Here is a 15,864-nt window from a genome sequence, read left to right on the forward strand (position 1 = left end):
AGTGCCATTCAGGGCTTTATCTTGTCTGGGCTTGTAAACTTCCAAGGACAGAGACTGCACAACCTGTCTGGGCATCCTGCTTCACTGCCCTCAGGAAAAATCCTGCATCTAGTCTGATCATCTTTTTTTTCAGCCTAAATCTGTTATTTTTTGTCCTTCCACAATGCAGCACTGTAAAGAGCCAGCTCCATTCTCATGATAGGGTAGCATAAGACTGCTGTTGCATCCCCCCAAAGCCTCTTCTCAACCTGAACAAGAACAGTTCCCTCCCCACAGCAGAGTATACTTGTATCCAGAGTATTCTTGCACTGGAGGTATGCTGTCTAAAACTGTAGGAGGCAATAATCACCAACCTTGACCTACAGGCTAGACTCCTGTTAACACAGCTTGGGACAGTGCTGACCACCTTGGCTGCCAGTGCATGCTGCTGACTCAGGTTCAGCATGCTGGTTACCAAGACCCCAAGTCCGCTCCATCAAGAATTTTGAAAGGAACTAATAGAGTTTTAGTGGGTGACTTTCCAGATTTTCCAGAATTGCCTTTAGCTGCCTTAAAACTTTGATGTTCCCAGAAAGTTTATGACTTCCAAGCATGAACTTATCTAAATATTTCTCTGTTCATAGTCACGAAACCACCAAACAAAATAAAGCAGTTATATCAAAACAGGCCAACCCCTGTGGCAGGGAGGAATGACAAGGAGGACTCCATCTTATCAGAAGAATAACTAATTACTTTATTATACTATATTATTCTATACTATATTAAATTACATTACATTATATCTAAACTGAATCTGCCAAGCACTCCACTGCACTCCAACTGCACAGGATCTCGTGACTGTCAGCCAACAGTCCCGACACACACACACACTTGGCCCTGATAGGCCAAGGAAACAAAACACCATCACTTTGGGTAAACAATCTCCATATTGCATTCTACTTTGGCACAAACACAGGCATAGCAAATAAGATATGAATTATTTTTCCTTTCTCAGAGGTTCAGAGAATGTGAAACCCAGAAATAATCTTAGGAAGAATTGTGCCTTGTTTTTCTCTGTGAAGAGAAATGTGGCGACACAGTTAAGATCAATACCAATTTCTTTTTGGTTTTGAGTCTCAATGGGATCTTTCTACTACCGGTTCTGCTCTAGCCCAGAAATGGAATCTTCTTGAACAAAAAAAGTAAATTTATCAGTTTAAGAATGGGTCTTGAACTGTCATGAGCACTGAGCATAGATGCTTTTCAACAGGCTCTCATGACATTTTCTGGTCATCGTGTCGCTCTGTTCAGGTTTAGCTGAAATCATACACCAAAAAGGAGTCACACACCAAAAAACCCCAACACTGACTTCATTGCTGAAGGAGACTCTGTGGTAGATCAGGAGAGATCTCTCTGTCTAGTCCAGGCTTCTTTTCTTGCCTCTCCCCAAATGTCCTGCTAATGCAGCAGGATCCCAGCAGGTGCTGGCAGTACACAATCTGCTCTGCAGCAGAGTCAATAAACACCATCTCCTCCAAGGCTCTTACTGACTTCACCACAGCTTGACATCTCAAGCATCTCACCCCTCCCGATGTCTCACAGTCCTTCCAGCTCAACATTCCCTGGCAAAACCTCTTTGCTAGCCCCTAGCAGCTCGTGGCAAATGCGGACAATCCCACTGCCTTATTAAACAGAAACATTTTTCTCTCCGTGTTCTTCTTTATGTAGGATGCCATGCTACATTGCAAAGTCAATAAACCTGCTCTCTCGGTGTCCACCCCCTACCCACCTCATAGCTGCACCCCTAGGGAGGTGACAGTGTGTACCAGATCCGAAATTTAATTTTGGAGGCAGCTGTCAGAGATTATAAAGTCTCATGAAGCTATATAACAAATCATGCACTAAAATGAAATCTCAGTGTTGCATTAGCATATTTGATCAGATAGTAAGTCAAAATTACATGTTTTTAAAAGACATTACTGAATTTGTTACCTGCTAGAAACCATTAATTTGAATGATCTCTGCGGTGCAAAGCCTATGAATAATTCAACTCTGTGAACAATTTGAATTATCTGCAAGTAATAAACATTCAGCTGGTTTAGTAGCCATGTATCTTTTTCACCAGGGTTACTGATCAAATGGATCATGCCAGATCATCTTTATCCTTCTCTAGCTGAGCATAGAGGATGAAGTCAGTCAAGCTGTCTTTACATTTAAACCTTAACATTTCATCTCAGGTACAAAGAGTATGTGTGTTACCTTCTGCATTTTTTTAAACTCACATTTTGTATCATTGGTTTGGCAGTCTTAAAAATGTAATGCTTATAATCATCTGAGAAAAGCCATCTAACAAAGATAGGTCTCTGCTCAAGGAAAAACTCCAGTGCACTATAAATATGCTCTACTCCATTCCCATTTGGCTGTTCACAGCATTCGGGAAACCATGGCTCTTTTATGAGGTATGCAGATATTCCACTGTAGCCAGTGAGCTTCCAGCTTCCCTGAATTAATGTAGGAGCTAAGTTCTGCATGGAGCTCAACAGATGCAGCCCTCAGTGCCAGCACAGTCTGTAGTGCTAAACTACAGCACTGGTGCAGCTCACTGATCTCATTTTAAATGAGAATTAACATATTGTCTCAATTCCCAGACTTTCCCCCTGCTTTGGGCCATGTTTCATTAATATAATGTTTGGCGTGGGTTTCATTCTCTGCAATGACAAAAACCCCCAACTTGGACAGCAGTGGTGTGTCAGCAAACAGCCTCGTAGCTGTGATGCATGATGGCAGCCTCCAGCCTCATTGCTGGGAAGGACCTTTTCCATGCAGCACATCACTCTGAAAGGCTGTGCTGACTGAAAAACGAGACCAGAGTGATATGAAATGACTCAGAACTGACTGGCAAGAGCGCAGGATCCTGTAATTGCAGGGGAGTCACAAGTCCTCAGCTTCAGGAAAGTGGCTTTTCCATGCTCAGAGTGAGGGGGCGTTTGACAGAAAGGATAACCTGGGGCTGCTCTTTGCAGTAGCAAGAGACTTGCTTGGGAGAGTTGTATCAATGGACATTCCACTGATAAGTGTGCTTTTGCTAATGGAGAGTTTTATTATGCTTTCAAAACCAAAATCTGTCCTATCAAGGTATGTTGATACTAGCAAAAATCCCCCAAAACAGAAAAAAGCAAACTTTTCTAGAGCTTTTGCAAAGGCATAAAATGTCCTCTAGAGAAAACACATCTTTAATAGATATTAAACCAAGAAAGACTTCTAAGGCACATCTCTAAGGATTCATCCCATCCTTCATCTTTCACAACAGGAACAAAAAAATCACAGGCAGATAGGAAATTCCTTGAAAAGCCCCCCGGCTCACCTAACAAATTTTACCTCACATTTCTAAGTCAAAGAACCAAAGCAAACACTTTAAATAACCTTATTAAAATTGTTTTTACATCCTCATTTTGAAGACTTAATAAGGAAGATTTAAAGAGCAACTTAGAAAGTCTTCTGCATAGTACCTTCTCATGAATGAGAAATTTTCTTAGACATGAACAACTTATCTATACAAGGAATTGAGATGTCAGTGAAGACTTTTGGATTTTTTTTTAAATTCAGTGGCATGAGGCCCCTAGGTCTGTTGCCATTAAAACCCAATGAGTCACCCAATACACACCTTGCTTCTCAAATTCTTCAAAGAGATTCAGGCTGGTAATGCTTGGGCCTGTGAAGATGATGTAGTTCTTCCCAGAGGCGTTCTGACAAAGGCTTTTGGCCACCATGCTGTGAAGCTGTGGTTTATTCTTCAAAGCATCCAACCCATCAGCACCACTCCCTTCTTTGAGATGGACATAAATCTTAAATGAGAAATGATAAGAAAAGTTAGAAGGTTATAAGGAATCTAGAGGGAGCAGATGCAATTCCCAACACACTTGCACAGCTCATCTTGAGGCAAACTGAGAAGGCAGCAGACACTTGTTATAAAGGCTAATTAAAGTCCCTCTCAAGGGCCTGTTGCTTTTAAACCAATTCAGGTTAGCTGGCACAGCTACTGATAAATATGGCATACTTCACCTCCCTTCTGAGGCTCCTATCACTGTTGTGCAGTTTGAAGATTGTTTGCTTGGCAGGAAAAGACTCCAGTCATAACTGGGATTACATGTTATACTGAATCTGCACAGCCTTCATTGCTGCCAGCAAAAGGAGAGCATGGGAGCTTCAGTTTCAAGAAAAGCCAGTGTAAGATGACCAGAAGGAAATGGCCCATTACCTTCACTGCATTAATATTCAGATTTATTTCCCATTTGCAGTAACCATCAGGCTGTGACATAAGTATGTGTGCACCTCCATAAATGAGCAAAATGCACATCCAACCAGCCAGAACACCCTCATCAAACTCCCCAAGTACAGTGCTAACACAGATTCTTTATGTAGATCCTGGTTTGGAAGCAACCCACCAAAACAGTTTGAGCCATGCAGAGAGAGAAAATGTGTAACCCTTTGTTTGTACACAAGCCTTCTATTTTATTTCACTGACAGTATTTTAGAAGCACAATGTTCACCCCAGTTCAACACTTAATAAAGCCAACTAGGCATCCAACCTTCATCTTGTTCTAACATATAGCAGAAATAAACTGCTGGAAAGAGAAATAAGAAGAAGCAAACACTGTACTCTGTTACTGAAATACTACTGTAGTATCATGGAACTTGCAAATATTTAAATAAACAAACAAATGCAAATTCAGAAAAACTTGCCCAGGCCTGCTTTCATGACCTTGGCTCTGAAATACTCAAATCTTTTATGAATTACAGAAAAATTTACCTGTCAAAGAAAAAACTGAAACTTGTTCAGTATTCAGGGGCAGGGAAAAGTAATTTTGCCTTCGTTCTTGGAGTGATATATCCACCACAACTTCGTTAAATTTGTTTGAGAATTCAACCATGCAAAACATGCATCATTACTTTTCTGTATAGCTTATTTCTCTTACCAACAGACACTGTTAAAAATGAAAATTCATAGCAATCCTCAGAGAACAAAAATGCTCATGTTTGCACTAGTGCTTCCAGTAATTTGTAACTCAATGATCTTAGAGAAGAACAAAATTCAATTAAACAGCATCTCCCTGTTTTAGATGGTGCATCTCCCAGCAGTGGTATTCTGTGCAATATTCCCTAGCAATTCATGCACCATGGAATAGAACTCAACAGAACTCAATAGAATGTGTTACATATGAAATTTCTGGGAAATTAGACATAATTTGTATTTTGAAGGACCTGATATGCTGAAAACAAAGTTGGTACAAGGACAAATGTGCATTAATTTCAAAAAGTAGAGTGCATATTAAAAGGAAGTCTTAAATACACCATTTATCTTAAAAAAAAAAAAACAAAAAAACCCAAAACAAACAAAAAAACCCCTTTTATTGATAGAAACAGCTCTCAGATGAGGACAAAGGCAGCAATGTCTGCAGACTCCCTGATTCCCTGATTCTGCTCCACTAATTTTGGATGGCTGTCAAATTTGTGCTTTCTCCAGTTCTAAGACTGAGGACTAGCTAATTATGATAAGTCATTTAGGTTATTAATCAGGGCTCCAGAAAGCCAGTGGAATGCATTCAAAGAACAGATTGTTGCAAATTTACAGCAAAGGTATTTAGTGATTATTGGCAACAAAACTAAGATTAGGTTACTAGTATGTCAGCACAGAGACCACACATCAAACACTCAAAATCTACAGACAAGGCAGTGGAGACAGAAGATGCAGACAGATTAGTTTCGACCTTGCATTAGCAGATAAGCTGAAAATAAAGCAGGAAATCTCTCTAAGGCTATAAAAGTGTCTTACACCTTACCTTCCCATATCCAGTAAATCTTAGAGTCTCTCCCGCTCCATGCTTGCTCTGTGTTCCTCGTAGAGTGCTGCCTCTCCAAGGGACAGTCCTCTGCTGGTGTGCCAGCTGGTCCCAGCTGTGGGCTGGTTTGTGTCTGCAAGCAGCTCCTTCAAAGAGCATGCCCACCATGCAACTGGCCACTGAGATACCACTACTTTCATATGAAGATGCTACACACTTCACAGGTTTTGTTAGCACAGTTCTCTGTGCATCTGGCTGTGAATCTCAACCCCTTTCTCTGTTCACCTCCCCAGTGCCCATTACTCAAATGTCCATACCACTGCTGAACCTTTCCTCCTCCTCCAATGTTAAATATATTTTCTCCTTGGGCAGTTACCTATCAAAAACCAGCATTTTTTCTTGGCACAGTATTTTGTGTTTTGGAGAAGCATCATTCAAAGCTTTATCATGCTCAGCTTTATTGGGCTGATGGGTGACAGCAGCACAGTGTTGGAAAGCATAAAGGCTGCTGTGAAACACTGGCTGTGTACAGATAACTGGCAAAGGGATGGCTTCAAATATCTTTGCAATGCCTAGGATCCCATATGGCCTTCATTTTCCCTCATCCAACTTATTTCATTCTACCTCAATCCATTAGGATCCTACCAACTGAAGCCCACAGCACTTCCTGCCTTTCTGTAATGCATTAAAAGTGTTGTTTAGTAGTCAGGAATCTGCAGAAAAAGCACCAATTGCCAGAAATTGGCTGTTAGACCTTCATAGGCACAGTCAGAAACTGCTCCCCCAAAATGCTTGTTAGACCATTCACTAGACCTTCTGGTTTGTCCTGGGACATTAGAATTTTGTGTTCTTTCCATGTGCACCAACAGCAAGATATCAGAAGTACAGGCTCAACAGCTGTTGCTGGATAACAGATGGGAGCTGCTGGCAGCAAACATCCTCTGCTTCTGTGCAGGACAGCCCAAGCAGTGCTGCTGGAATATCTGCAGAGATCTCTTTCACTGTCTGTCTTTTCTAATGGCTACCAATACATTTGATCTACAGCACCAACTGGGAAAACCTGTATGGATGTGACATCATCTGTCTTAGGAGGTGACTATGGGCTGAAGATATTTAACATGCAGTGCTTTTTCTATTCATTCCTCAATTATTTGTTGAATATCTGTTCTTTATCAGAACAGTGACATGCTCAATTGTGCCTTCTCTCTATCTGTGGCTGCTCTACTGCACCAGATACTTTCCAGTATGTTTTCATTACCTTCTTGTGGAAAATTCATAAGGTCTCACAGAAACTGAGTAAAAAACTGAACACTTAGGAACAAAAGTTACATCTTGACGGCACATTTAAGAGAATATGCCCTAGAAACTGAAGTACTGGTGGTTTTTCTCATATTTAAAGCTCAGATGGCGTATTGAAAGCACTTGTGAATAGCACATCCCAAATATTCCACCTTCATACATAATTGAAGCACCCCAGGGTACAATTCTCAAATGAAATAGATGACATTTGGAAGCAAAAAAAGGGGCAGAGATAGTAATAAACAGAAGGAAGATTTTGAAAGATATATTGTGCAAAAATACTTCACAAAGGGCAGATCCTAAACAACCACGAAACAGAAGCCATGTTTTTAGATGACTTAGTTATAAAAGATAACTTTAGATGCTTTTAGTTATAAAAGCAAGATAAAAAAGTAAAGTAGTCATGACTTTTCGATCCTTGATAGCTATTGAAAAAATAACTTTATTTTTTCTACAGGCTTCACAGCCCACCCACAACTGTGCATTCCTCGCACTACTTTCTAGATCCTGCCTCAATTGGTCTTTCCCTCTCATCCTAAACCGCACCTTTAACTGTTGCCATTGCCAACACTGCTGGGAGATTCTCCTCTCCAGTTCCATCCTAAATCTGCTGCAGTTCATACCCTCTGCTTCTTTAATGATCTCTTCCCAGACAGCTCTTGTCTAGCAGATATTGGCACCGGTGGTGGTGCTCTTACTGAGACCAGATTTTTTCATTTGTTCTAGCCTATCTTCATTCTCTTCCTGCTACTCTAAAGGCTATTTTCTAAAGGGTATGCAGGAACATACCGTTTTCCCAACCTGTTCCCAGCTAGTTCCTGGTGTTCCTAATAAAGCTCTTTACTTGATCCCTTTCTTTTCCCCCTCTGCATTCTATTTAGAATTATTTCAATCTGCATTAACACTCATGGATGCAGCTAATATCTTTGTGCTGTGGAGTGACAAACATCTGTTCTGCTTGCACATATTCTTCAAAGTTTCTAGAAAGATCTTTGTGAGACTGGCAAAAAGATGCTGGTAGAGTTGACAATGCAAGTCCAATGTGGCTTAGAGTTCTTTGCTTTTCTTCCCTTGATTTCTTTGTCACTGAGGGCACAACAACATCTTACCTGCATGGCAGATTGACAACCCATGGGTCAACAACTCAAGGAGCAACAAATGCAGATTTTGCTCTGTACCCTCTCCCAGGCAGCCACATCTAGTTTAGGCAGATTCATTTTCTCTAACAGCTCCATATAAATAATTTCCTATTCTTTCACATACCTAAGAACTGCCTGGCTTTACTCCCAATTACTGCAATCATCCTTCTTTACTTTGGCCTTGCTGCAATGTATCTTGACATCCAGACAGTGCTTCAGCCCTCAGATGACTTGCCTGACCCTTTGCTTTAGCCATGCCAGCCTTCTGCCAGTACCCTCTTCTTTGCAGCATCAAAAGGAAATGGGGCTGGAAAATGAAGACAGGCCTTTATGGTCTAGGCTTCCCCATTCATCTCCTATATCATGTCAGTATAGTGATTCCTGCTCACACTTACCCTGTGAAGCCAAGTATCCACCAAACAATGTCACACAATCCCACATTTGCCTCTTTCCATGCTGCCCTTCTCCTGCCTGGTTGGAATCACCACCATCTCAGCAGAGCTCTTTATTTTTGCTCTTCAAAACCTTTCCTGGAAAGGATGCAATCCCCACAAGGCAATTGCTAATCAATGCATTGGTCCTCTTTCTTCTTAATGCTACTTTTCTAGGCTCCCTCTGTGTAACTGGCAGCCCAGCTCAAGTCCATGACTGAGGCTTCACTCTGATGCCACACACAATTGCACAACATTGGCTCAGTTTTTTCTATGAAAATTACAGCTGAGCTGTGAGAAGGTGTGTAAGTGGGAAGATATAGAAGTGATGCAAGGCAGGAGCAGTATAAACTATCAGAAGTGCTGTAACTGTGGAGGGGATAACACACAGCAGCTCAAGGAGGAAAATACATTAAAAGGGTGTAAAATCTTAAGATGAAACCGAGTGACAAATCAGTGACATCAAGGACCCAGCCATTTCCAAGGAGGAAGCACAAGGCTGATGACTGCCTGGCCCGTGCAGGCTCACCAGGAGTAGGGCATATACTGGCACCTAGCAGTGTGCTAGTCCCAGACCTCTGCCATGTGCGTTAGCCAAGAAACACTGCTGCACTCAGCCTGCTTCCAGAGTTCTCTGGGCAGCCAAAACGTGTCTGAACTAAAGAGATTTGCTGTAGGAAGCTTAAGCCTCTTGCACTTAGATCCTAAATTTCCTAGGGCAGGGATATTTTTTTTTTTTATTCTGCTTACTACACACCACAAAGGGCCTGACCTATTAAGTACACAAAACAGGAAGCTCTGGTGCTTTTAGTCTCCTTTCCCAAGCAAAGTTGCACTGAGAACAGCTGCAGAAGGGACACAACTATGCAGGTAGCTTTATTGTCATAAACTCCAAGCAGCTCAGATAGGAACTAAAAATAACTTTTGCTCACACTTGAAAATAGAAACTAAGACTGTGTGTAAGCTGTGACAGATATTTGCATTAGATCACATCTAGGTTTGGTTTCCTATTCATTTAGAAACATTTTAAGATTGTAAAGTCCATAAAAATGAATAGGACTGGCCCATCACACATGTGCAAAAATACCTTTCCAGTTAACACTGGTGAGCAAGAGGATAATTGACTTTTAACTGAGATCTGGGATTCTCAGATGCTGACATTACAGAACCACATGCATTAAAAAGGCAGAGCTGGGTGGGAGCCAGAAGAAGAAAGTAGATAGGATTTTCCAGTCACCAGTGGCTGACAAAGGAAGGTGATCATATTTCCTGGGATCCCCTCACAGACAAAGCCTGACCTTGAGGACCTCCTCAAAGCAGCTGCTACATCTGTGTGTTCCAGATGCAACTGTTCTAGCAATACAGGAATTATCAGGGCCCTTTTTAAAGAAATAGAAGGGCTCAGACTAATCTCTAAACAGAACTTAAATAGGCTGAAACACCAACATTTCTGAGCAGCTTATTAAACAAGTGCACAGATGGCCAACTCTCCTGCAACTCTGACCTTGAAAAAAAACTGACTCCAGGTTTATTTACCCCTCCCTTTCCCATTGACTGAATGCACTTATGTGGTGTGTTGTGAAATTATAAATTCTTTGGGGCACAATCTCAGTTTCTCTAAATTCTGGAAGTTCTTACTCTGTAAAATCAATGGGGTTATGAACTATTCAAGCTGGCTGTAGCTACCCTGTCTGACATGAGCTACATGAGCATATACTGTAGAAGCATGGTGTTTACATTGTTTGGGGTTTTTTGTTGTTGTTGCCACTGAGAGCTCTGCCATTGATCTGTGGAGCAACCTCAGACATCTCCCTTCACTGAGACTGCTGCTCTTTGGGGAGAGAGCCCTTTCTCACCCTCTCAGGCAGGGGCTACCCCGAACCAGGTTTCATTCTTTCAACATGGCTGTCATGCAAATCACTGTTTCTTCAGGACCATGGAAAAACTCAAGATGCAGAGACACAGTACTTTTCCTTACTCTGTTCTGACTCATCACTTCATGGGAAGCAGTGGAAGGTGGAAACTCAAAGTCAGTCCCAGCACAAGGACCTAAAGGGCTTCATAAATCTGAGTAACATATTTCACAGGGATATTAGTGAAAATGAAATGCATTATTGCAAGAATTTTCTGCCAGGGAATAAAAGCAAGTACAGAGCCCATATATTCAGGGGCAGGGAGGAGGTGTGGGAAGGGAAAAGTCTCCAGTATAGCCTCAGAAATTAAAATTAATCTCAGTGAATAGGAAAGGATATACACATCCATAAACTAATTTTTTCCTCACCATGATACCAGCTTTTAAAGCAAACAATAATGTTGATGAGTTAATTCCATTACTGCCTATCAGAGTGATTAATATTGCCTGACTGTCCCTTTGTGGTGCTCTCTACCATCTAAGTACTCTCTTTCATCTTGCTAATTGATGGCTCTTTGGGTCAGGGACTGTCTGAGGGTTACATTTGGGCTATGGGTCTGTGCTTCAGGATGAGGCACTATGGGAAAACCTTGCTCTGCCAGCTCTCCATGTGCTGGGGTTCACCAGCATCCTGTGCTTCCTTCTCCTGCAAAATGATCAGAAAACCTTCTTGTGCAGGAGGAGCTATACAAGGACTAGGCATCACTTGGTAACAGTTACTCATAACCATGCTCATTTCTTTTGAGCCACACAAGAATGCAAAGAGAGAGCATGATATGTCTCACCAGGAGAAAATAACTAGCCCTGGTAAGGAATTTGAGAATTTTCTTCAACATTTTTTGATGAGCAATATTGCTATATCTAAAATGAGAAATAGTCCTACCAATCATATTTATGAACCATTTTTATAATCAAGTGTTCCAGATTTTCTGAGAAAAAGAAAGAAATAAGAACTCACAAAAAAACTGACACAGCTGGAGTTTTGATTTAAATAGCATGACTTACTATTTAAATATACTCTAAGCAAATACTGTAAGAAAGACTTCTAAGCTACTTCAATAATTTAAACTGCAATCAAGACATTAAAATATTGGTTTTATAAGTGTCTCCATGGTAAGTAGGGAAAGAGAAGTGCTAAGTAGTATGTAGGGAAATAGATTGGAAAGAAACAAGAAATGCAAAGAGAAGATGGAGCAGAGAGGCACACACGAAGTCCTGCAAGCTGTGTTTGTTGTTCCCCCTGAATGAGAGAGAAATGAGATGGCCCAAGCCCTCTCCCACAGCAGCTGCTGCCACCTTGATGTCCAATGCCAAGGGCAGGTGAAAAAGGCAACGGTGTCAGGGCAGTTTTGCCATCTACTTTGCCAAAGTCAGCTCTCCTGGAGCCCTTCTGAGCCCTCTGAGAGGTTTTGATCATGTCCCCAACTGCGGCAGACATATATTTCCATTGTTTGAATAATGTGTCCTTCCTGCATGCTCCCACTTGGCCAGCTGACCGTGAAGAGATGCTCAGCCAACAAAGCTATTCACTGCAACAAGATGCTCTGCTTGAGGTTTTCTGAAGCAGAGATATAATCTGAAATTGTGCATCCATTTTAAAACAATTAACTGTCAGGGTGCAGTCAAGTTATCTGGAGTACAGAAGACAGAATATTAGTGTTATATTCATACATTATTTATATTATGAATATATAAGCCTATGCACCTTCTTATGTCCACAAGCAGCACTTGAGCTTTATGCCATTTCTGTTCCATGAATGGCTTATTGGGCTAGATTTTTAACCAAACACCATTTCCTTAAAAAAGTAAATGATGAGCCATCAAAAAGAAGTGTTTACTCATGTCCAAAAAATTGATTCAAAGTTTTGTTCACAAGAACAAGCAGGAACAGGAATTTGAGGAGACAAGCAGCTGAAACTCCTAATATTAACAACTGACCTGTCAACCAGAGTTCACACAGTAACTCAGCATGTGGCATATTCATATTTCATTAGGAAAAACCAACCAATCTTTTTCATCATAGGAAAAGCAGAACACTGGGAAAACTAAGATGTCTCCTCAGATGCAATTTTTTTTTTTAACACCAGGATTAATTCAGGATTGGGGGACATTGTTTTTGGCCAGAAGCATCAAAGACCTCTTGAGGTTCCTTTTGTCCCTGAAAACCTGTCACATATAGGTCTCTCTTCTGTGTGGGCCTACCTTTTACAGATACATATTATTCAGATTTTTGAAACTGAATTATCCTGATTTATGATGTGTTGATAGTCTTATTTTATCTTGAATAAAAGGACCTCAATACCATCATGTGAAAGCAGTGAGGGAGGGAATTCACCCAGACAGAATTAAAGAACATGTATATTCTGAAGGTTTTTCCAAGATTTGGCAGGTGATAGACAAGTCGGTCCTTAACTTTTAGAAAACAAGTCCTTTTTTCATGATGGCAGCTTCACAAGAGATGGAAGGAAAGGTGTGTACATGAAGGGAAAAGCACTGGATTTATTTCTGGTTTAGATCAATTTTCTCCCTTTGTTTAACACAGGAAAAAAAAATATAAACCTCTGTTTTAATACTCTAAATACACCAAACAACCACCAAAAATGCTTTGGATTCTGCAAAACTGTTTGTAAGTGTGACGCATAAATGAACATAGCATTTCAATCATATCATAATTGAAGTTGCCCATCCTCCCCAGATCAGGTTTTTCCATTTTGGCATGAAGGTATAGTCTTTTTCACTGGTCCCTAAGGTCCCTTTCACCCAGTCATTTCAGCATGTTGATAATGACAGCCAAGTCAAGGAATGAAAATAGAAGGCAGCTGGTAAGATAATCCTGGACGTCATCCGGATGCAAGTGAAGCATGAGCATCTAATTCATTAAGGGAGTGGGAGGATTAGGGTGGTGCTGAGCATCTATTCTGTTTAATTTGACATTCCATTAATTTAGCCTCTCAGTGGACAGGACAGGAGGTGCAACATAATTATGGCTCAGAATCTGAAACCTCTGGCATGTCTGAAGACTTATTAGTTTTGTGGCAGTTGTCTGGGGGGAGCGTGGCAAGAGATGAGCGGACTTTGTGCTCGCTGTACCCACTTCAGTAATAAACTGCATGTAGGACTGGTGAAACTCTCCTTGGAGATCAAAGACACTGCCTCTATATAGCAAATTACTTTCCAAGAGCTTTGAGAGCAGAAACTTCCAAGGATGCTTCACAAGGTGAGTCTATTTTGTATCAGACAAAATAGCTACTTTAAAAGCTAGATGGAAGAGGTAGGATCCTAAATTTCTTCTCAGAGTGAACAGCATTGCTGAAAACACAAACCCGTGTTCCCAGTGAGCCTCTTTTCCTGCACAGCTACTCAAACAGTCATAATGATTCACCAGCCAAATCCTGCTCTGAACCAATGTTCAACTGCAGCAAATCCACAGGCCCTGTTCTGACATGTATTCAGCCTTAGCAAGAGCTGTGCACTTCCTACCTCTGTACCACCATGCTGGAACATGCAGGATCCAACGTTTTCACAGGAGCTCTTGGGAGAAAGAAATATTGGAAAACATCTGCCCCCTCACCTCTAAGCATCAAAATAAATGACCAGATTTTTCAAGGGCTCTCAAAATACATCAGCTGTTGGGGAATCTGAGTATTTGAGAAGATGTTCCCAATGCTTTACAACAATACAAACAAACACTTTAACATGTCTCTCACTCCAGCTGACATCTCACCTTGAAGTCACATCAGATTTTATTTCTTTGATTGAGAGGTAGATGTGTGAAAAGATGTGTAATAGGGGCCCCCACTAATATGTTTCTCACAGAAAAATTGACATCTTGGTACCATATTGATTTAGTCTGTTGGACACTGCTGGCTATCAAAGGTGCAGTGTTATAGAGAAAACATCTGACTCATTCAAAATTACATAAGTCACAGTACCTAGACATTTAGATAAACTTAGGATATACAGACAGACCTTTTAACTGCATTTCAATGTAATTAGCTGAAGGCTGGCAGCCAGATGGACAGCATTAGAGACAGAAACTCTCAGTTAAATCATACAGCAAGCAAAGCATCAGGAACTTGTCATCATCGTCCGTCACGTCTCGTATCCGTAGGAGTCAGAGGCCTCCTGCATTCAGACTGCAGCCCCCAGCCAGGTAACCAAGAGAAGTGACTGTTACCTTTGGTCCTGCAATACATTTAAGGGCCTACTGGAACTGAATGAAGACATTTGAAGAGGTAAAACCCACCTGGCAGATGAAACCAGTGGATGAGCACTGCCGAACCCAAAGACTGAATTTCCTCTTTTTCCTCTTGCGCAGCTCCCTCTCTGTACAGGTTGCAATGAAAACAGGATCCTCATCTATCAGGGGCTCATGTAGTACCTGCAAGTGGCAAGAAAACAGGCAGGGAAAGAAATGGAAGAATACATGATTGCTAAAAAAAGGTGCTTTAATTGCTTTCAAGGAAATATAACCCTTGCACTTGCTTGCGTGCATCACCCCAAACAGAGAATCAAAGCCATTTTTGTTTGATGCTACCATCCAACAAAAACCAAAACCTGGCTAAGCACACCCCATTATGGATAGCTGGTCTACACATAATTTGCAAACATTGCAAGGCACAGCTCTCACTTCTTACTATCTGCTACAATTCAACATCCCTCCAAAATGATGCAGAGGATGGGGCAGGGAGAGTGGATTTTTAGCAGCATCCTTCTCCATGCTTCTTCATAAGCTTCATATTGTTTGGCAGATTGTTTTCTACCCAACCATCCCCTACAATTTGTTGTAAAGTATATTCCTTGGTTATAGCAAAGGAAAAGACATAATAAAGAGAGAGAGAAGTTAAGGGAGAAAAAGATGCTTTCTGCTGCCACTTGAGGAGGTGGTGAAGAGACAGAAAATATTTTTCCTAGCAGCAGCAGCTTTAGGGAAGTCTCTCTTGCCTCAGGAGCTGAAAAAATTGTCGAAAGGAGGCAAGGATAAACTACCAGATGCAGGAGTAGAAAAGCTAAGACAGAGCTTTTCTAAGCAAGTAATGAAGACCTGTGAAAACGAAGCAGTTTCTGCATTCTGCATCCAGATGATGTAAGTGGTTCCCTGTTTCTTAAAACTGTTTTGTTACATTTCTCTGCATTAATTTAGCAGCAAAACTGAAGTGTGCTACTGCTAGGTATCACACTGTGGAACTCACCTATAGCAAAGTACTAGTAGCTCCCCACAGCTCACAGGCAGCTGTGCATAACATACACACACCTGAGTGCAC

The 15,864-nt window shown here is 41.2% G+C and overlaps 1 protein-coding gene across 1 annotated transcript in view; it reads right to left on the bottom strand.

Annotated features, from left to right (window-relative positions):
* The window catches only part of PGBD5 (piggyBac transposable element derived 5), a 68,142-nt gene that overhangs the window by 18,696 nt on the left and 33,582 nt on the right, over positions 1–15,864 (bottom strand). Inside the window, exons 3-4 of the mRNA XM_077175605.1 lie at positions 14,847–14,981; positions 3,644–3,824 (exon numbers count right to left, since the gene is read on the bottom strand). Coding sequence (XP_077031720.1) covers positions 3,644–3,824; positions 14,847–14,981 — 316 coding nt within the window. The remainder of the gene's footprint in view (positions 1–3,643; positions 3,825–14,846; positions 14,982–15,864) is intronic.

Source organism: Agelaius phoeniceus, chromosome 3 (assembly GCF_051311805.1).
Source record: "Agelaius phoeniceus isolate bAgePho1 chromosome 3, bAgePho1.hap1, whole genome shotgun sequence".
Classification (NCBI taxonomy): Eukaryota; Metazoa; Chordata; class Aves; order Passeriformes; family Icteridae; genus Agelaius; species Agelaius phoeniceus.